This window comes from Microcebus murinus, chromosome 1 (genome assembly GCF_040939455.1).
Source record: "Microcebus murinus isolate Inina chromosome 1, M.murinus_Inina_mat1.0, whole genome shotgun sequence".
Taxonomy (NCBI): Eukaryota; Metazoa; Chordata; class Mammalia; order Primates; family Cheirogaleidae; genus Microcebus; species Microcebus murinus.
Genome location: NC_134104.1, coordinates 103,602,773 through 103,624,273, shown reverse-complemented (window position 1 = coordinate 103,624,273; position 21,501 = coordinate 103,602,773). Strand labels below are relative to the sequence as shown.

The 21,501-nt window shown below is 36.7% G+C and overlaps 1 protein-coding gene across 2 annotated transcripts in view; it reads right to left on the bottom strand.

Annotated features, from left to right (window-relative positions):
- Positions 1 to 21,501, bottom strand: part of PLCH1 (phospholipase C eta 1) — a 219,490-nt gene that overhangs the window by 62,566 nt on the left and 135,423 nt on the right. For both annotated transcript variants that reach the window (XM_012774363.3, XM_076004480.1), the window contains 2 exons: positions 5,625 to 5,718; positions 3,851 to 4,054 (listed from right to left, as the gene is read on the bottom strand). In XM_012774363.3, coding sequence (XP_012629817.1) covers positions 3,851 to 4,054; positions 5,625 to 5,718 — 298 coding nt within the window. The remainder of the gene's footprint in view (positions 1 to 3,850; positions 4,055 to 5,624; positions 5,719 to 21,501) is intronic.

Genomic DNA, 21,501 nt, shown 5'->3' with positions numbered 1-21,501 from the left:
CACCATTTAAAATGATAAGCAGCCATCAGTGTAAATCCAACAGGCTGTGTGCCCAGGGAATCTCTGTGCATGTCATACATGCAAAACTTATTAAGTACTGAGTCAACAAAGGGCTGAATAATGACTGAGAGCAGAACGTCATGTCAAGACCTTTTATTCCTTGAAAGGTTTTTCTTCATGTTAATATTTTATAACCATCTTCATTATTCAGCTGCTTAAGCTACTCAATTGTTAGTCACTATTGTTGATATGTATTCTTTGCAACTACTGCAGAAACACTCCCTTAAAACAGAAATCTCCAGAGCACCCATTTTATAGTGGTCCTAATGTATCTATATGCAGCCAGTGTTTAATGCCTGTCCATTTTTTAAATGTGTTGATTTACCTTAATAACATCACTGACACTTTGCAGCAGAAAATTCAAGCCATAAACTATCGGACAAAGAAAGGCCCTTTCAGTGCCTAGGCTAGAGTGAGTGCCGTGGCGTCAGCCTAGCTCACAGCAACCTCAGACTCCTGGGCTCAAGCAATCCTTCTGTCTCAGCCTCCCAAGTAGCTGGGACTACAGGCATGCGCCACCATGCCCGGCTAATTTTTTCTATATATATTAGTTGGCCAATTAGTTTCTTTCTATTTATAGTAGAGACGGGGTCTCGCTCTTGCTCAGGCTGGTTTTGAACTCCCGACCTCGAGCAATCCGCCCGCCTCGGCCTCCCAGAGAGCTAGGATTACAGGCGTGAGCCACCGCGCCCGGCCCAGTTAACCAATCTTATCTCATAATCCTGCTGCTTCATTCATTTGCCTACACTCTCTGCAACCCCTGGGACAACCAGTTACCTCACCGCTGACTCACAGCACACCCCCACCAAAAAGCAATCCCTCTGTGCTTCATGGCATCTCCACTGCATTATAAATCCCATTTCCTCTTCAGACTCCTTTTGGAATTCTCCCTCAACCTCTTTATCTTGGTTAATCACCAGCTTACCTGGGAGGATGCTACTTCCTTTCTCCACAGAGGCTCTTTTGTGTAAATCACAGAACCAGAAGGCATTCTCTAGGCCTTTATTGCTACTTTTGAAGAACTGTTCTTCTACATTCATAAAAAAAAAGTGCCTCCTCTTTTGAAGCCCACTCTATCCAGCTATACCTTTCTGGCATCTTCCAAGTACCTTTTCTGTAGCATTCTTTTGGTACTTGAGTTCTAGTTTATAGTTTTAATCTCCAATCTACCCGTCTGCATTCTTTGTGAGTTAAAAGTCCCTGTGGCAATCTACTGGATCCCTTAGTATTGACCTCCTCAATGCCAATAATTCCTATGTCACTCTATCTCAATCATGCTCACCCATGACATACTCTGGATATTGTCACTACCTGTAACTACGTCTCATTGCAATGACAACTCTCTGTTCTTATTTTTCGTAAGTGTGATGACAACTTTCTGCATTTTTCTATTTCTTTAAGTCTTCTAGTCTCTTAATCTCATTTTGCAGACCCTTATTCACTTTACTTCCTTTCTTAGACCCGTGGCCCCCTGACAGTTATTTACAAGAGCTCTCGCCAGCACCTTGAAGACATTTTATATGACCTAGAAATTCAGAGCCTTGGATCAATTCCATATTACATCTTCACTACTCTAATATCTAAGCATATGTGTAAAACTGGGGTAGGATTAGGGGGAGTCTAAGTATCCAGATTTTGTATCACTAAAGAAGGTTTTTTGAAATTAGCTGGGTCTTCCTCATTTTGTCAAGTCCTTTCCCATTCTCTGACGACTTCTTCAAAAGTTTGTTGTCTTAAGCCCCCTAGCTAACCTCCACTCACTCTACACTTAGTGGATGATGCTCGCTGCTACTTTCCTGAGAAAAAAAGGATTCTCAGGCATAAGTTCAAATTCTCCTGTCCCCTTCATTGCATCTAAAAACAAACCTGCGTCATTTCCTCCCCTTCCAAGTCTCAAAACCACCCCTAACTCTGTATCATTAAGTCTTCTGGTTCAGGAAAATGCCCAGTCACCAACCCACAGCAGTTTACTCTCACCTGCCCACTAACATGCCACTAAACCACACAGCAAAGGCCACCAACCACCTCCCAGCTGTCTTCATTTTACTTTTCCATGTGACATTTTCTGCCATTCCGTTCTGATACTTTCATACCTTAGATCCAAGTGACCACTTTTTCTTAGTTGTCCTTGCTGGTTCCCCCTGTTCTTCCAAATGCTAGATCATTCATGCCCTCAGATCTCCTCTTTTCCACATCTCTCTGTAAGTGATCTTGTACACTTTCATGATTGTAACCACCACATACAAAGCTCAGCATTTTGGAATCTTTATCTCACCTGGACCCTTCCATTAAGTTATTCATATGACAGATAAGATACCCACTTAAATGTTACAGAGTCACTATGAACTCAGCAGATGGAAAAGTGAACTCATTCATGCTCTTCCTCTCATATTCCCTACGGCATGTGGTGGCACCCTCACCCACTCCAGCTCTCCCCTCATTTTTTTTATCCTTGGCTTCTCTTACCAGGTCTTATTAAGTTTACCTCTTTAATACTGTATTGTTATAATCATTTCTCTTTCCCACTTAGTTCAAGCTGTTATAATCCTTCCTTGGAATCACTGTGATAGCATTCCCGCCGTCCTCTTGGCTCCAGTTTCATGTCCCTTCTCTCTCCACAAACACATACTCCTAAAATTTGTTTTAATTATTTTCCCATACTGTTGCCTAAATGATCTTCTAAACTGTAAGCCTAATTATATCACTATATATACTGTATATACTAAATATATCACTATATATACTAAAATTATATATATCTACATACTATATACTATGTATATCTATATATAGACATATATTATATTCTATATATAGATATATATACTAAATGTTACATATAGTATATATATCTATATACTATAACTATATATATATATAACTATATATACAAAAAATTTTCTCTGATCCCTCATGAACAAAAACTGAAGTTGAAATTCCTCACCACAGCACTCCAGACCCTTTACGACGACTGACCCAGGCTACCTTCCCAGCCTACCTGATTTTTCTTCACATTTTACCTCACATTTTATTCTCCATGCCACCACTTTCATTCCATGTATATCATTCAACTGGTAGAATTCTCACATTGTACCATCTATTTATTTATTTTAGAGACAGGATCTTGCATGTTGCCCAGGCTGGAACACAACAGCTATTCGCAGGTACAATTGTAGCTCACTGCTACCTCAAACTCCTGGGTTCAAGTGATCCTCCCACCTCAGCCTCCTGAATAGCTGAGACTATAGGAGCAGGCCACCATGCCCAGCTTATACAATTTTTTTTAAATGTCCATACCTCCTGCTAGACTGTTAGCTCCTTAAATACAGAAACCATGTCTTACTTACATCTGTATCTTCACCACCTGGAATCCACTAGAAATTTAATAAATCTTAGCTAATTGATAGATCACGAAGAATCCTGAAAAAAAAATAGCTCTCCTGAACTATTTTTGCATTGTTTAATTAAAAGTATTTTTCTAGGAAGACTTTAATTTTCATCACAATTTTTAGCAACTGAAGTTATGCTTCCCAAGTGCTAGTACACATCTCTCTCCCTCCCAACTGGCCAGTAAAACAATGAGGAGCCAGAGAACATTACGAGTTAAGAATGACTTTATAATGAGCAGGAAAATAGTTCTCATTAATATGAAAGCATTTTTTATTTCTCTATTATTTATAATAGAGAAATTTCATTATTTTTTATTCTCTATTATTTATACTAGACTTGAATGACTGATTAAAGGACACATTCACCAACACACACTGGAGCTCAGACAAAGTGCACTTACCTTCCACACAGCGGCAGCCCTCTTGCAGCACTCGTGCATACATATCCACTTTAGACTGAGAAAGGAGCTGGTCCCCGGTCAGGTATGTATTGTGGGAGGAAGCAATGTAGTAGTTGCAGAGTGGCTGATCCATATCTTGGTACACTTCATGATGCAATGGGTTAAATATGTCACAAGCAGGACTACGCATGAAGTTTGTGAAGCCTTTGGAAAAAAAAGAGAGTGACATAACTACAGCTTTCAAAGCATAAGAACGTAATGACAGGGACAAAAGAGATCAAAGAATGTTCATAGTCATTATCTTATTTACTCTCGGCACAGCCTTGTGGGGAACACTGGGGCAATGAGGGATTTGCTCGAGGTCAAATAGACAAGTGTCAAAAAGCTGAAATATAACTTTGGGGAATAGCCTTTGAAATATAACCTAGGGAAAAATAAATTGACTTTTTAAGAATTTTGATTGGGTGTCAGAGGGGGCTCCCATTTAGTAATTACTAAACTCAAGCTATGTTTATGCAGCCTGACCTTATGGGTGACCAATGCTCTGTTAAAGTCATATTTATACTAAGAGGTGCTCTGATCAACCAGGAATTGATAAGTAATTAAGTTGCTCTGAAAACAGTACAGTCAAGATCACATTAAGGTAGCATATTAAGAGTTAAGCACTGCCTAAATTCTAGGTGTAATCATATGAGAACAAAATTGGTTTGGAAAAATGCTGCTAATGGCTAGCACATTTTATTACTTTGAAATACTGCTTAAAGATTATGTAGAAAATCTTATCAGTTTTTCTACAATCTTTGAAAACATAATGGCTGGGTCGAAGAGGCCCTCATTATTATATGAATAAATACATGAATGACTCACAAGTACCTAAGCAGAATAATTATTAGGGTAAATGGTTCCAAGTCTTTGAAAATCATTTGGTAAAACTATATCTGTAAATATCCTCTGAGGCTTAAGAATTTTTTCCTGCCAATCTTTATGTCCATAACTTAGAAATCATGCTTAATTCCCTCTTTTGGGGCCCTAACAAGGAAAAGATTCATTTCTTAGTACAAATAAGGCCCAAGTTACTTTATCATCTCTGGTTGTTTTTAAAATGGTTTTTAATGATACAAGATTTTAAATTATTCCTCTTCGTTTTCATTACCCTCTACCATAGGGAGTAAATACATGGTATTAAAACCCCCTTCTCTACATTGATCCTGAAAGCAGTGAAAAATGGAAGGCTATCAAAAATGGTAAGATGAACTATGGCCTTGCATGCCCTAAGGGGGCAGTTGGGTTCCCCAGTGATCTTTCATTAAGATCCTCTGTTCTGCCTGGGAGATCTTCCTCTTGGGTGGTGGCCTGTAATTTATTTTCCTATATATTTTAAGTACATATACATACATGTAGCTATATTTATACCACTAGTTTCATAGATTACTTATTTTAGGAGCAAATTTCCCTACATGAAATTAGCAGGAGGATGCTATTTCCAAAACTTAGCCATTTGAGAAAGTCCAAATATTTCTTTGCATCTATTACATACACATAGTGATATCAAGTAGACTTGCTTGAAGTGGAAAATGCTCAAGGGCACTGCAAAAATAAGAGAAATAGCAACATCATGGCCTTTGCCTTGTAAGAAAATATGTGTATGTTAGGGGTTTTATTTTAATTATCTGTAATTCCATGGGATATCTGATTTCTTTTCCTGAAAATCTTGCTGGAATAACATAATAGACTGAATCAAGAAATGGGAAATTAAGAACATTGATTATTTTACCTTCTATGCCGAGAACATTTTTCACCTTATTTTCTTCTGAAACTTCAAACTTCTTTATGATGTCAAGACAATAGTCTGTTGTCACATTATTCATCTAAGCAAAACAGAACGTTAGTAGAGTATCTGCAATTTCAGGAGATATATTCCTCCACCCTAAAAAGACATGTAGCGATTTTTAAAGCATTCTTGATATGGTACAAGGTGCTTAAATGAGCAGTGTTTGGGGTTGCTAGTGTCACAGCTACTTTATCCTTAGAGAATGATCATGATTTCAATCTTCCTGTGTATCCTTCAGATTTGAGCAGTGAAAACAGCCCTTCAACTGTTAGACAAATGTTCTCCATAAAGCAATAAAGTCAAATCAATAATATATGCAAATCCATTGCCCAAAATCCACTTACTTATTATAAGATAGTAGCTATCTGCAAAAATTAATGTTTCCTACACAAACACTAAAGTCTGCTAATCACAAACATATGTAGAAAGAAAACGATTTCCTTCCAAAACAGAATATATCTAGGTAAATCTATCTACCTCTGTGTGTGTGTGTGTGTGTGTGTGTATACCCATAGAACCTCCTCCAGTGAACCACCCGAGCAGTCTAGCATGGTGCTTCAGGAATACAAAGGTTAGCAGGAGAAAAATAATAATAAAAAGCCAGGTGAACAGCTAGCATAACAGAGAACTATGGAGCAAGATTGCTTGTATTCAAATCAGCTGGCTCATATCATTAATGACATCATTTTGAATAAGTCATTTATCATCTCTGTGGCTACCTGATAGGTGAGTGATGAGAATTAAATGAATTAATATTTGTAAGAACATTCTGTAGCACTGAAAAAACAGTATATGCTATTATTGTTGAGTTAGTCTCAAGGTTGCTGCATGAACTTTACATGCTTAGTATCACTGGGAAAAGTAAACTCTTCAGGAGTAATTTCTTTAATTAAATAGCAGCATATAGAATGTGACATTTTGATCAAAAATCCATTTAGCCCCACACTCTAACACTGTCATTTTAAAATACTAATGAATAATGATAGAGGTAGCTAATCTTGTGAGCCAATATTTCATACTTCAATTATAGTTTCTCAAAGATTCCATTATCTCTTAGGTTCAATACTTATGTTTTAGTGAAATCTAATTTTTCTAAACAATCTATTTAAATGGAGTGGGGAAAGCTCTGTTATATGGCTGCTTTTTGCCAGTTTAAAAGAGCACTTTCTTCCCAAACTATTTGCATAATGGCCATTGCATCCTTTCAGCACATTTTATAATCCTTATTCTATTCAGAGGCCCATATCACCAGACACCACCTGAAAATACCATAAATAAATAAAACCACAATACCTCCAAGGAACTCTATTAACCCAAGCAGGCTTTGAGCAGCTCATTAATTTGTCTGCTGTGAGCTAGAGAGATTTAGCACATGCAGTCTAAAAGATAAATAATTTCTCACAAAGTAAAAAGAATCAAATTGATAATCATTTTATGTGCCATGCAAAGACTAAGTTCACTTTGCAGTTATTAGGTTTATAAGGGCATTTGTTCAGAGATGTAGGGGCCTTAAACTGGGACTCAGGTAGACTACAGGGCCCATGAGATCTAAAAACAAAGAAACAAATAAAAAAAAAAAACAAACTATCAAACTGGCATGCAGCTAATTCCAGGAGAGCAAGGAATATGTTACTAGTAAAATATACAAGGCAAAATGTGATAACAAAAACATTATATTTGACAAATATTCATTGAATTAGCCAAAATATTAGCAAGCATTCCACAAAGCTCACAAAGTTTTGTGCACCATATATGAATTAATGGAAAAGAAATAATCCACTTCCTACTAAAATTCAAATATTTAGGATTAACTCAATGAAAGACAGCAGAACTTCATAGTAATGAGAATTGAAATGACAAGGCAGTGGGCTCCCAACCTTCTCCCATCCCTGTTCACATTTAATCAACCTCCCACTAGCAAAATTCTGCATTTTACATAATTGAACTTTTCAGACCTCACTTAATACAATAACACAATAAGTTGATTGTGTTCATCATAGGTTAATGCTCTTTATTGTTCTTTTTTATCCTATTTTTCTTCCTATTTAACATAGCTAATAGGGTGAAACAGAAACAATTTCTCCCTATTCTAACCCTACTTCCCATAGAGTTCACTTGAAGATTTGTTTTGCTATCAAATATCTGAGCCACTTGCTATCTTCAACACAGAGGATTGTTTTTTCCATACTAGGCAACTGGTGCTAAAAAAAAAAAAACAAAAAAAAAAACAACTTAAGATAAAATTTTATTTATTTGAATAATGACACTTTACATTTATGTGACGCTGTCAATGCTGTGCAGTAAGAGCTTTTACACACATAATCCTAAATAGTTCTCACAACAGTCTTGTAAACTTAGTATTTTTATTCACATCTTACAGATGAAATAACTGATGTTGACAAAGGTTTAATATCACCACCAAAGTCACAGCACCATAAGAGTTAGAACCAGGGTTCAAATTCGGACCTTCTTGACTTTACATTTTCTTTTATGTTATACCTATTCTCTGGGTGTTTTTCTTTATTTCTACTGAACAATTGAAATGCTTACTTTTAAAACTGATTGGTTTTTCCATATAGCTGAAAATCCTGAGTCTTTTCTTAACTTTTGGAACTCTTGCAATTTTCAAATCAACTATTACATTTTTACTTTGTTCATTATTCAAGATTAGACTCCGTTCTCATTTCCTTGTTTACTCTAGTTCTTTAACCTGATCCAGAAGAGAAAAGATTCACTGGTCCTCACACTAAAGGACAATCCATTTGAGATGTAGTAGTGGCAGAAACCAGTCATGGATCTATAAAATACCCATATTCTGACACTACTTTTTTATCTCCAAGACTTCCTATAAGGTTGCTAGTACAACTTTACCAGTGAGTGCAAATTTTATAACAAAGTCAGAAGGAATAAACATAGCTGTTTCTCACAGCTATGATTCCCAAAACACAGCAAACACAAAATTAAAATATACTTTGTAAAAAATTCTAATAATGCTAATTCTTTTTAATTTTTTTAATCAAAGTAACATATCCATAATTAAATAAGCCAAAACTAAGATGTATATAGCTAAAAGAAGTCCCCCTCTTATACCTAGAATCATTTCCCAAAGGCAACAGTGCTGATATTTCTTTTGAAAATAGTTTTTATAATTCTACTTATTATGTTTACTCTGCTATTTTCTGTTTTATACACTTTAAAATTATCTTTTGATTTCTTACTATGTTAGATGTTCAGTTAATATAACGAGAAGCTCTTTGGGGTCTGCCCCAAAGCGTCTTCCCAGAATAGTTATACCACAATTTTTATTAAATATCTGGTGTTTAAATTATCCCAACTATGCAAATGTTGAACACTGCTGAGTCTGTTTTACATTATGATTGTGTTTCTTTTCTTACAGAACATTATTCTGATTTATAATTGCTGCAATGCTCATCCATTTGGTTAATTTTTAATATACCTATCACAAATTCTTCCCAATGATGCTAATGGTCTCCCAGGGTTTTTCCCACATAACCAAAGGCAATAGATAATCCATAAATTCCAGTTTTTCTCTGTATAAAGGTCTTCCTTCTTTCAGGATGCTTGAGTTCTACAGCTTTTGTCCTGAGTTTATTCTGTTACTCTTGTGAAAGAGCACTAAGGAAGTAAATTATTTATTTTTTGCATGTATTTTTGTGTGTGTCCTTGTGTGTTTGTTTTATTCCATACACACATTTGCCTGACAGTATAGTAAAGCAGAAAATTCTAGGCTGGAAATCATAGATCCCATGTTCTTGGGTTTCCAGAGTTGCTGTTGAGAAGTCTGATGTCATTCTGATTCTTGATTCCAGTCCTTTTCACAGGACCTGTTTCTGTTTGTTAATTTGTTTGGTTTAGTTTCATTTTCTCTTTCCACGAGGTTTCAGGGTTTCACTTTATCCCTGGCATTGTGAAATTGCAGTATGATTTGCCTCTATGTAGATCATTTACACTCTCTGTGCTTGGCCCTCGTTTGGCACTACCAATATCCTGAGCTAACTTTTTTGTATTATTCATTTGATAGTTTATTCCCTTCTATTTTTTCTTATGGGTTTTTCTATTTCCTATTTCTTTTTTATTTGTTCTACTTTTCAATTTTATCTTCTACATCTTTTATTGAGTTTATTTCTCTAGTCTCATATTTTTAATTTCCAAGAGCTTCTTTTTTCCTCTCAATCTTTTTTCTCATAGCACCTGCTCTTGCTTTATGGCTACAGTTTTTTTCTTATTATCCTGATGTCATTAATGACAGTTTAAAAAGTTTCCTTCTCCCTGCATTGCCTCTACTTCCTCTAAATTTCTTATTTCTATTTGTTCACCTTAGACTCTATTATTTAGAGTAAAGGATTTCCCCAAATGTATAGTAAGCCTTGGCTATTTGAAACCAAGTTTTAAAACTGTCTATTTAAAAATCAAATCTGTAATAAATTGATTCAATAGTCTGTATCCGTGAGGAGAGCTTACTGACAAGTGGGCTTCAATGTAAAAATATCTGGCTGGACTATTTTATTATAAGATTTCTAATATAAATATCTTTATAATTCCTCCTGCCCCTTGATTGGCGTGTTAATTTTCTACAGCTTCTATAACAAAATACCATAAACTTGGTAGCTTAAAACAACAAAAACTTATTCCAGTAGTTCTAGAGGCCAGAAGTCCAAAATCAAGGTGTCACCAGATTTGGTTTTCCCTGGAGACTCCAAGGGAGAATCTGTTCCACACCTCTCTCCTAGCTTCTGTGGTTGCTGACAGTCCTTAGCATTCCTTGGCTTGAAGCTTCATACTATAGTCCCTGCCTCTTTCTTCCCATGGCCTTGTTCTGTATGTTTATTTCTTCTTTTCTATCTCTTAATAAGAACACTCATCCTTGGATTTAGGGCCTATCCTAAATCCAGGATGGTCAATATCCTTAATTACATCTGCAAAGACCCCTGAGGACATATCTTTTGGGGCCACTACTCAACCCACTATAGCTCATAATATTCCCCTAAGGAAATTTTTCCAATCTCCTACCTGGAAGGGGTAAACCTGGAGCTGAGTATTGGGAGAGGGCCATGGTTCTCATAATTCAAGGCACAAATGCTCACTTAATCGTTGTATGCATTCTCGATTTCTGGGAAACAAACCACTCCAAAATTTAAAGGCTTAAAACAACAACTGCTTTCAATAGGATGGCACATTGGACTGGTTCAGCTGGACAGGTATTCTCCTGTTCTCACCCAGGGTTATTCATGTTACTACAATTACCTGGTCACTTGACTACAGCCAGATGGTCCATAATGGCCTCAACAACAAGTCTGTGGTTGGTGCTGGCTTGTTAGCTGGACCTCTTTCCCTATATGGTCTCTCATCCTCAAAGACACTAGCCTGGTTTCCTCACATGATAACCCCACAGTTCCAGTAGGGCAAGAGTAGAATCTAAGGCTCCCTGAGGCTTAGACTCCAGAACTTACACATCATTTCTGCCAAATTTTTTTAGTCAAAATAAGTCAATAAGCTGGTCCAGATTCATGAAGTGGGAAAATATCCTTTACCTCCTGATGGCAGGAGAGGCAAAGTCACACTGCAAAGGGACATGCATACAGGGATTATGAGAGTTATTGCAACCATCTTCACAATCCCATGTTTTCTGTATAGTACCATACCGAGCTATGCATGGTATCTTAGTCCAGATCCTGCAGATCCATCCCCCTCCAACTCTTACTTTCAGTTTTATGCCAGGGTAAAGGAGGCACAGTTGTCCTGCTGTAGGGGATAAAGGAGAAGATCTGGAGCCCTAACTACGTCTTAAATAGACTTTCAACCAATGCTTGTATTTTCGATGCCTCCTCTTCTCCTAGTTTCAGGAGTATCCTATAAATTTAATTATTGAGCTTTTCTGAGACTTTCTCTGGGCAAATGGAGTTGCTTTGTGGCTTCGCACCCCCATGAGACTGAATTTCAGTACTCTGTGGTCTCCTTTAGATCAGGCAAATTTCTAAAGGTTGTTGCTCCTTTCCTGTGTTTTCACACAGGGAGAAAAATTATCTCTACTATATTTTTTAGTAATTTCAGGAGAGAGTAGAGAAATATCTCTAAATGAATGGTCATTCCATTTTCAACTGAATAAGACAACCACAATTATTTACCTCTTCAAAATACCTCTAATGCATCCTAAAATGAAACCACAAATTTTATAGCATTTGGACATATGACTATTTCACAGAAAATGTATTTGGGAATTATATTCAAGGTAGCAAAAATATTATAGGATATAATTACTCTGAAAGGTCTCTCAACTGCTTTAATTGTCAATAATTAAGAAACAGAATACAGAAATTCAGGAAAGGATCTTAAAGGAATGCTTTTATGCTGAGGAAAATGCTAAAAAGAAAAAAAAAAAAAAAAGATAAAGGTACACTAGCACCATAAAGGGGTAGTTATAAGCAGAGTATATACTTATTTCTCCTAAGAGAGAAAAGACTAAAATGACCTTGGTTCTTACCAAACCATTCTGGATTCAGTGAAGGCTAAGGAAGGAAGAGGGAACAGATGACTCCTATAATCAAATCAGAATGATCAAGGGAATATTTTAGCAGAAAGAATAAAGAAGCTAAAGGGGAAACTTTTAGCACCACCACAAATGTGATAAAGTATAGATCTATGTCAGTTTCAATAAGGAGAAGGCCCTCTAGCATGGGAATAGAACAGCTCTGAAAATCCCTTAGAATTAACCATCACAGGCATATTTCAGAAGAAAGCTCTGCATAAATAGAAACCTGCTTTTGAGTACCCCATGGAGGTGGCTTTTGCTCTTAGTTAACAGCTAGGAGCTTTTTCAATCTATAAAGATGTTTCAACATTCCTGCCTTCTCTTCCCGCCTCCTCAATCATTAAGAAACAGAAGGATAAAAAGAAGGTAGGGTCTTGCTAAGAACAGTTGCCGAGGGAAATGGACAAATCAAATCGAATTATCACTCCTGAACCAGAACTCTATAAAGGATTGAACACAAAAACGCTCAGCCCCAGTGTCAAGAAATCGGAGCTCTGAAGGAGAGGTAGGTGGTTGTTGAGCAAATGCTGGGGGAGGGAGAATGAAACAAAGCAAACAAACAAAAAAAACTCTCAACCAACCCAAGTACTTTGGAACCACAGACTAGTGGATATCTGTGGATGCAAGGAAGAGATGAAAGAAAAACCTCAGCCTGATGACTTCTGGCTTTACTGGCCCTTCCTCATGGACATGAAAGACAGTGAGAATTTCCCTTAGCACATCTATATTTTAAGGATGAAAGTCCTAACGAAATAGCAATTGGACCTGTCAAAGGCATAAATTCAGTTTTCAGAGAGTTTCAATAAAATAAAAATCTGACCCATGGGCCAATATTTGGTTTCACATAATCCTTGATAGCATATGTGGCCAGCAGTGATATTTCATTTCACAACTGAGTGAAATTTCATTTGAATTTTTGAAATTTCATTGAATATTTCATTTCACAACCTATAGAAGTTGAATATTCTGGTATCTATTAATATAGCAATCTTACGTCATCAGAAGCTAATGAATTCCTGTTCACATGGACTATCTAATTGCCCCAAAATTGTCCCATTGTGAGATTACACTTTTAAAACTCAAAATCCCACATTGGGGCTCAGAAACCAATACCCCATGCTGGACTGAAGAAGCCCCAGGGTCCTTCTGGTGTCCTGCCCCTCCCATCAAAGCACAGGATAAAGTCTTCTCTGAAGTTCCTTTATCTGCCTGAAGTCCAGACCCACCAAGGAGAACAATTTTTTCCTTCCCCTCCCTGTTATCTCATTATCTACTGCAGAAAAAAAGATCAAAAATATAACCTCACCAGAATAGACCCTCTTACAAGATAATGTCTCTCTCAGATTCATTCAAATACCAAAGAGAATTATTTACCAGTTAATCTTTGTTCCCCATCCATTCATACTCCCTGGTAATCATTTATTACTCCTCAACAGAATGTCTCTTCTCCCCCCTCCCATAACCTGTTTTGCCACGATCCAAGCCCCCATTCTTTCTGTAACCTCAAGATGGTATAAAAGCTTCTACGCCTCACTGGGAGGTTAGGTCTTCATTCTGAAAGCTCCCATGTATATGCATTAAATAAATGTGTATGTCTTTTCTCCTATTAATCAATGTGCCTTTTGTCAGGGATTTTTTAATCCTGTTTGGCACAGCAAGCCGAGTGATTAAAACTCCACTTTTCTGGAAGCAGTTTGGCACAGCAAGCCGAGTGATTAAAACTCCACTTTTCTGGAAGCTTCAGTTAAGAGAATCCAAAACCTGATCTGCTGGCCAAAGGGTAAGAATTTCTTATCAGCGAGATTCCTGGCCCTTCTCTCTTTCTTTCTCTCTCTCTCTTGCTCTCTCTCTCTCTGTAATCTGGTTGAGCTGATGGTAAAAATCAGTCTCCTCTGCAAAATTTTGATTAATTGGTGAAAAAGATTTGTGTGTGACTAGTCTTAGGTTGTAGCAATTTTAGTGGTACTATTTGGTACTCTGCGGTATAAGTATACAAATTGTTTGATCCCTTTTCTCCCAGAAATAGTCTTTTCCTTTGTCCTCGTCTTTCTGTGTTGTTCATAAAGAGGAATACCAGATAAAGTTCCTTCTTGTCTTGTTTTATTTCCTTGAAAGTTTGGCTTGTGACTATGTGGGAGCACTTTCTCTTGGTCTCTTCCACCTAGGGGCATGATTTTGGGTCATGTCTGGTGGCCAGGCTGAAAATGGCTGGGATCCTCATATTTGTTCCAAACGTGCCAAGCTCTTGGGAAGGTTTGTCTTAATGTCTCATTTATAGGTGGCTTTTGTCGTCTCAACCCTTGTTGCCTGGTTAGTGCTGGGAAAGTCTAATCCCAGGAAGGGCCTACCCAGGGTCTGTGACAGGCATCCCCCCCCCAAATTTGTGAGTCACCAAAAGCAGATGCCATCTTTAACTATCTGTGGGAATAAGAATCTTTTACTATCTTAGGCTACTTCTGGGAGTGTAGGGGGATCTTTGGGATTGCTTCTTTTCTGAAAAGGCTATTGGATGGGGTATTCCCAGTAAACGGACCCTATTGATTTGATATTTGTATGACTTTTGACTTTCTGGAGTACCCATTCACCTCTTTGCATCCTTGGTTAAGTCAGAATCTTGGTTAAGGCTTGTTATTTTCACTTAAGAGGTTACCTTTGGTTAAAAAATTCAAAAACCATAATAGGGTATGGGGCAGGTGGGAGGGGGGGCAGGTATATACATACGTAATGAGTGAGATGGTCTGGGGGATGATCATGCTGGAAACTCAGACTTGTGGGAGGAGGGAGGGAAAGGGCATTTATTGAAACCTTAAAATTTGTACCCCCATAATATGCCAAAATAAAAAAAAATTCAAAAACCAGAAATATCTGCTATTTATTCCAGCTATAATAAGAATCTATAATAAGAATCTAGAAGGATTTTTTTCAAAAGAGCTCTATGGTTAAAAGTCATTTTAATTAACAACTGATATTCAAGATATAGGTAGATAGATAAATACCTTTTTTGCTTTTTCTCTTTTGTATCCGTTTTAAAAATCTTTTTTCAGTGAACTAAAATTTTTTAAATTATAGGCTTGGTCCCTCTGTTTGGTTTTTAAAGAATTGCTCTCCCATTTACTTCATTCCACCCTACTCTTTCTTCCACTCTGCCATTGTAGTACCACATGAAAAGATCTAGAGAGGAATACTAATGACTCAAAACCTTTGGGAAACTCAGAAAAAGGCATCATTCACCGCCTTTTGAGGTCATTTGCTTTCCTTGTGCAATTTCTAGAGTCATAAGCAAGTTGCTCTCAAATCTAAACCTCTGCTCTCCCTTGTACTGCATTACCTGATCTCTTTGGATTTTGAAGGCACTGGAAATTCCTACAAAGAGGACTTGACCCTGGTGTGCATAACAGCTGGCATGTCACGGGAGAGCTCTACAATCTTAGAGGTGGCTGGCTACAGTCGTTTACAGTAAATGGTTATTATTACAGAGGGTTATCCATTTCTTTGTGTGTTAGATAAGAAAGGCTAAGATTTAAACATCTAGGAAAATGTCCTTGTAGTGAAGTATACTGTGAAATTGTTGGCACGGCCCAGTTCCCATGGCATTTCCCTCTTTTGGGGGACTAAGATTTCAGTGAAATCCTTGGTTTTTAAATGTCTAAATGCTCTGCCTGCTGTTCATGTACTTAAATTATTAGACCCTAAAAACTGCAAATACTTTGTTGGCCCTGTTCCTTCATAGGCTCCGCCCTGAGCTCAATGGTCCAGTAGGAAAACAGACTTAATTAAAAGCTACCTATCTAAATGAAATTGGCCTCCTAATAAAATCCTATGGTAAATTACTATGATTACTATGATTTTGTGTTACTTTGACATGTATTTTTTATCTTCCTCTAGCACAACCAAACTCCTTGAAACGGCTTAAATGGGCATGTGCACACACATGCACTCTCTTTCTCTCTCTCTCTCTGCAAATTGCTACCTCATTTTGCTAAAACTTGGTAAGGGCTTTTCCAGATAAACTTTAACCTTTTCCATTTATAAAGGCATAGTTTGAATCCAACTGTCCTTTTAAATTAGTAAGTTTTACTGGTCTTATGACTAAAATTCTAAAATCAAAACTCTAAAGTCTTTGTGTGTACATGTGTATGTTATATGTTGTGTCTACATATATGTATATGTCTATATATATGTTTGCTAACGTATTGTCTATGGTACCAAATTAATGTAAAAATAAATGAATACTCACAAATTAAGTAAATGCTTTTCAAGTTCACGTGATTTTAGTAATTGCTGATAAACAAAGACCTTTTAACCACTTCGGTATGGCGCTCACTGGCGGAGAAACCTTGCCCACAGCCGGCACTCACAGTCCGCACAATAGTTTGTGCTGTGCATTGACGATGAATCCATTTTGCTCTCATGTGATGAGGAAAGCTTTAAAGCACTGAAAGCTTGTTTTACTTTACAGGCAGCTTTACTTGTAATGTAAATCAGAATAGGTAACATATACATATATGTTTTTATTACATGATTTTTAAATGTTCACAATTTTATTTTCATAAATGAAAAATTAGAAAGTCAAGTTTTATTATTAACACTAAAGTCGATGCTCGACTATGCATGTTCATCTGTGGCTATCAACTACAGTCGACGCTTACCGAAGTGGTTAAATTGTTGGTAAAAATAAAACATCTTAAGAATTTAACGTAAACATTCTTGCCTAGGTCAGGGGTGGGGAACCTGCAGCCTTAAGGGCACATGTGGCCTTCTAGATCCTTAGGGGTGGCCTTTTGTCTGAATCCAAATTTTACAGAACAAATTACAGGTTCCCCACCCCTGGCCTAGGTCTATTGGTTAGATACTACCTCTGCTGGATGTTTTAAGATCATAAACTGTTGTTTCTCTAGTACTTTTGATAACTTGCTTACCATGACTTTAGATTTGAGCCTTTTAGGTCATGATGAGACCTAGCTCCAGGCATTGTCCTTTGTTGTGGGCTCTGTATTCACAATATAATTAAAATTGCTTACTCCCTAAGATTATCACTAAAATAAGGGTTATTAAGAATTAACGCTATAATTAATGTATGTGACTAAAACTACTAGATATAAGAGAAACAATTCTATATGCAAAGTGTGTAAAGAAAGTAGGATGTGTTTTTGGTTAAAAAAAGAAAAAAGGTAGTAAGAAGGAATGAGAATGTGATTTTTCTTGAAGGGAAAGTAATTTTGTCTAGTTTAGAGGTTTTTAAGGATTGTTTTAAATTGAAGGAATAAAAAAGATGGATAAAACTGAATGAATATAGAAAGCTAAGAAAAAAGGAAATAGAAAAACTGGTAAAAGATTATAAAGGGTTTATGGAAATCTTACCTTGTGGTCAAACTGATTAATGTTAGATAAATTTGTTTATAAGGTTTTATTAAAATTACCTTTAGCATTGATAAAACACTAATACAATGGTAAAATTTAGTTTTCTCTTTTTGAACAAGATTTCCATGAAGTATTAATAAGAGACAGCAAGAGATTTCTGTTTACCTTTTGAATAACCTACAAAAAGGGGAGGGGAGACAGATTTTGTTCACCTCATGCTATCTTATTAAGTCTTATGATTACTTGAGAAATGTCTCCTCTCTCTGAAAGAGTAAAGATTTTTGCATTTTGAAATCTTTAAATAACCACTTTGGCTAAATTATTGACTTATTTTACAGTGATCTGTGATCCTGTTTTGTGATATCAAGTGTTTTAAATCTGATATTTTAAAAACTTTCCAAAATAAAATTTCAAATTCTAAATTCAGTCTTTTTGACTTGAAATTAACTCTTTGAATATTAGGGCTCCTGCAAGTCCAAGAGAGGCATATTAGCCCTTATTTGGTATGTTAAAATCATACAAGAAGTATTGTCAAATATGAAATGGTGTTTAACTTTCTTTGGGTTATATTTGTATAAACATGTTATTAATATGTGCCAACACTGCATGAGAATCCTAAAATTCTGATCTGTCTTGGCATATATTATCAGTAATAAATATGATTATTACATTAAATTATCATGTGCCACAGAAATAACCAGATTTCCTTGTCAATTATATCTATAACCATGGAAGACTTTTGTCATCCACAGGCAATTATTGTTTTATTTTTATTCTTCTCAAAAAACAGTCCAAAATTTACTTCTTCTTTAAGGAAATTCATAGAAAGGACTCTTACAAGTACTCTTAAATACAGGTTTCTCATAACTCTGGGGTTGGGTCTTTATTCTGAGGGCACCCATGTATACACATTAAATAAATTCATATGCTTTTTCTCCTATTACTCAATCTGCCTGATGCCAGTGATTTTCAACAAGCCTCCGGGAGAACAAGGTCCTTGGCCCCCACACCCACAAAACTCCTGAGTAGTGACTCTGTTGCTGCACATTTAGATTGTGTCCAATTTTTCTCTATTTGAAAGAATACTGAAATACACAGCTCCCGAACACTTTTTTTAAATACATAGTTATTTCTTTAGGATAAATTATTAAAACAGTTTGGTAAAAGTTTTATAAATTATATAAAATGTTATAAATTATAAAACTGCCCTATTAAAAGATTATATCATTCTGTAACTTCTCCAGAAATATAAGAAATAGACATCATGTTCGGTAGTATTTTAACCTTTACTAATTTGATGGGTAAAAAACAGTCTCTTGGTTCTACTTCACATTTTTTTAGTTAACTAATAAAGGGTGAACATTTTCATAGGTTTATTGTCTTTTTATGAATTTTTATATGTTTCAAACATTTTACCCGTTTTTCTATTGGCTATTTTTTTTTCCTTAATGGCTTACGTAAGTATTTGCCATATTAAGAAAATTTACTATTTCTCTCTTTTGTATGTTGCAAATATTTTCCTACTTGTGCTTTAACTTTATGGTGCTTGATCAGACCACATACAAACTTAAAGCTTTAATACATTAAAACTCTCCTTTATGGCTTCTGCCTATTAATGTATGATAATTTTAAAATATATTTTCTCTAAATTTCTTTCAGTTTATGCTCATATGTCAGTAGCTTCAAGCTAATTTAGAAAATTAAACTAGATACAGGTAATCATCCAGCAGGGACAGATGTCACAAGATACTGGCTTCTATTTCCCCCAACTAAAACTTACTGGCAGAATGTCAGCATAACTAAAAGGAAAAGAGAAACATATGCCCCTTAGCAAGTGACATCAGTATTGCTAGTCAAATGAATTGGGGAAATTCCCCTAGCCTGAATAAATTTGAATTCAATAGCTCTATATATTTTAATTCCTCACATTGCCACACTTCTGAATATCTCAGGCAAACATCTTTCACATTCATCATTACAATCTATGTTCAATTTGACATTGTGAGATAGGAACAGTAGGTATCAATTCCTCTTTGTACAGATACAAAACCAACGCGCAGAAACGATAATATTTGATCTGCCCAAGATTCTTCAACCACTAAAGCCTGCAGTGTATGGAATGCAGGTCTTCCAGACTCCTGGGCTAACATTCTTTCCACTATACTATGAGAGTTCTCCAAGTAAGAATGGAGAAGTAGCTATATAAGGGAAGGAAACAAAGGAGTAAAGAGGAGAAAAGACAAAGGAGAAAAGACATATCTTCTGGGGAAAAAAATATACATATTTCTGTTACCCCATTCTCACTTTCTACTGGTCTTATAGTCAATTTTGTTAATGAAGAATCTCTGCCTTTGCAAATTAGCAAATTAATTAATATAACTGATTTTGATAAAACATTTTGTTAATAATATCTAGCTGAATCCTTTAAAAAGCAAGAACAAAATTCATAGAAACTGAATCTATTATTCCTAAAATGTATGGGATTGTGGTAATAGGGTAAAGTAAAATATTAACTAGGTCTGGTGTCTTTTTTTGACACCAACCAGTTCTCTGATTCTCCAACATTAACTGGGTATCCAGCAATTAAATTCAGTCTGACACTAACTACCCCGAGTTAGCGCAGACCCCACAGGTTAAAGGCTCAGTCCCACAAGACTGAACCCCCTTCAGACACCCAACACAAACTGGGTACCAAGGCTACCCACACTTCTACCTGACCAACTAGAAATTTGTGAGGTCTGTCAAAGAAAAGCCAGAACTAGACAGTGGCCAAATTTTGATAGTTAGACAGATTTTAATCAGGAATTATTACAATAGGGAAAAAGAGATCTCAGCATACAACCGGGCCCAGTTATGACTGCAGCATGGAAGAGTGGAGATTCGCAGACAAGGAGCATGGTGGAGAGTCGGTGGATGAGAAGTTACTAAGAGGAAACATCAGGGGTCAGGGGGAGGTCTGGATAGACTGACCTAACAAGATTCTTACTGAAAGCAGAGAAGGATGATCAGGTATCACTTGGGGATGGTGAAGGATGAGGACTTTGATCAGATACTGAGGGTGATCAGATATGGAGGGTGGGGGTTCTGTCTCATCTGACTAAGCAGGGTTCTTGCTACAACTGGGCTCTTGAGGACAAGGCCCAGGAGGAGGCCTAGGCAAAAAGGGGCTCAGAGAAGCCTGTCCAGAGTTTGGTCAAGGATACAGTTTTTGTCAGTTCCTACAAACCCCTCTCAGATTCAATAATTCACTAGAACAACTCACAGAACTCAGGAAAGTACCTGACTTACTAATACCAGTCTATTGTAAAAGATATAACCCAGGAACAGCCCAATGAAGAGATGCATAGGGCAACGTGGTGGTGGGGGGGGTCATGGGGCCTCCTGGTACTCTCCTTGTAGGCCACCCTCCTAGCACGCTGATGTGCCCACCAACCCAGAAAGTCCCCAAACCCCAGGGGTTTTAGGGAGGTTACATTACATAGGCATGGTAGATGAAATCACTGGCCACTAGTGATTAACTCAGTCTTCAGTCCCTCTCCCCACCCCTGAGGTCTAGGAGTGGGACTGAAAGTTCACAATGATTGGTTCCTTTGACTGTCAGCCCATGTCCTGAAACCATCTAGGTCACCCTATTAGCATAAACTCAGGTTTGGTTGAAAGTGGCTCATTATAAAATAACAGAAGATAATCCTATCACTCAAGAAATTCCAAGGGTTTTAGGAGCTCTGTGCCAACAACTACCAAATATATAGACCAAACAAAGACCAAATATATATTTTATATCACATATTTTATATTTTATATCACATCATGATAGACATGGGAGGGGAGAGGCAAAGGAGAAGTAATTTAGAAGAAAATTCTCATCATGTATAGAATGGATGGGGTTAGTACATGCTACCCTAAAAT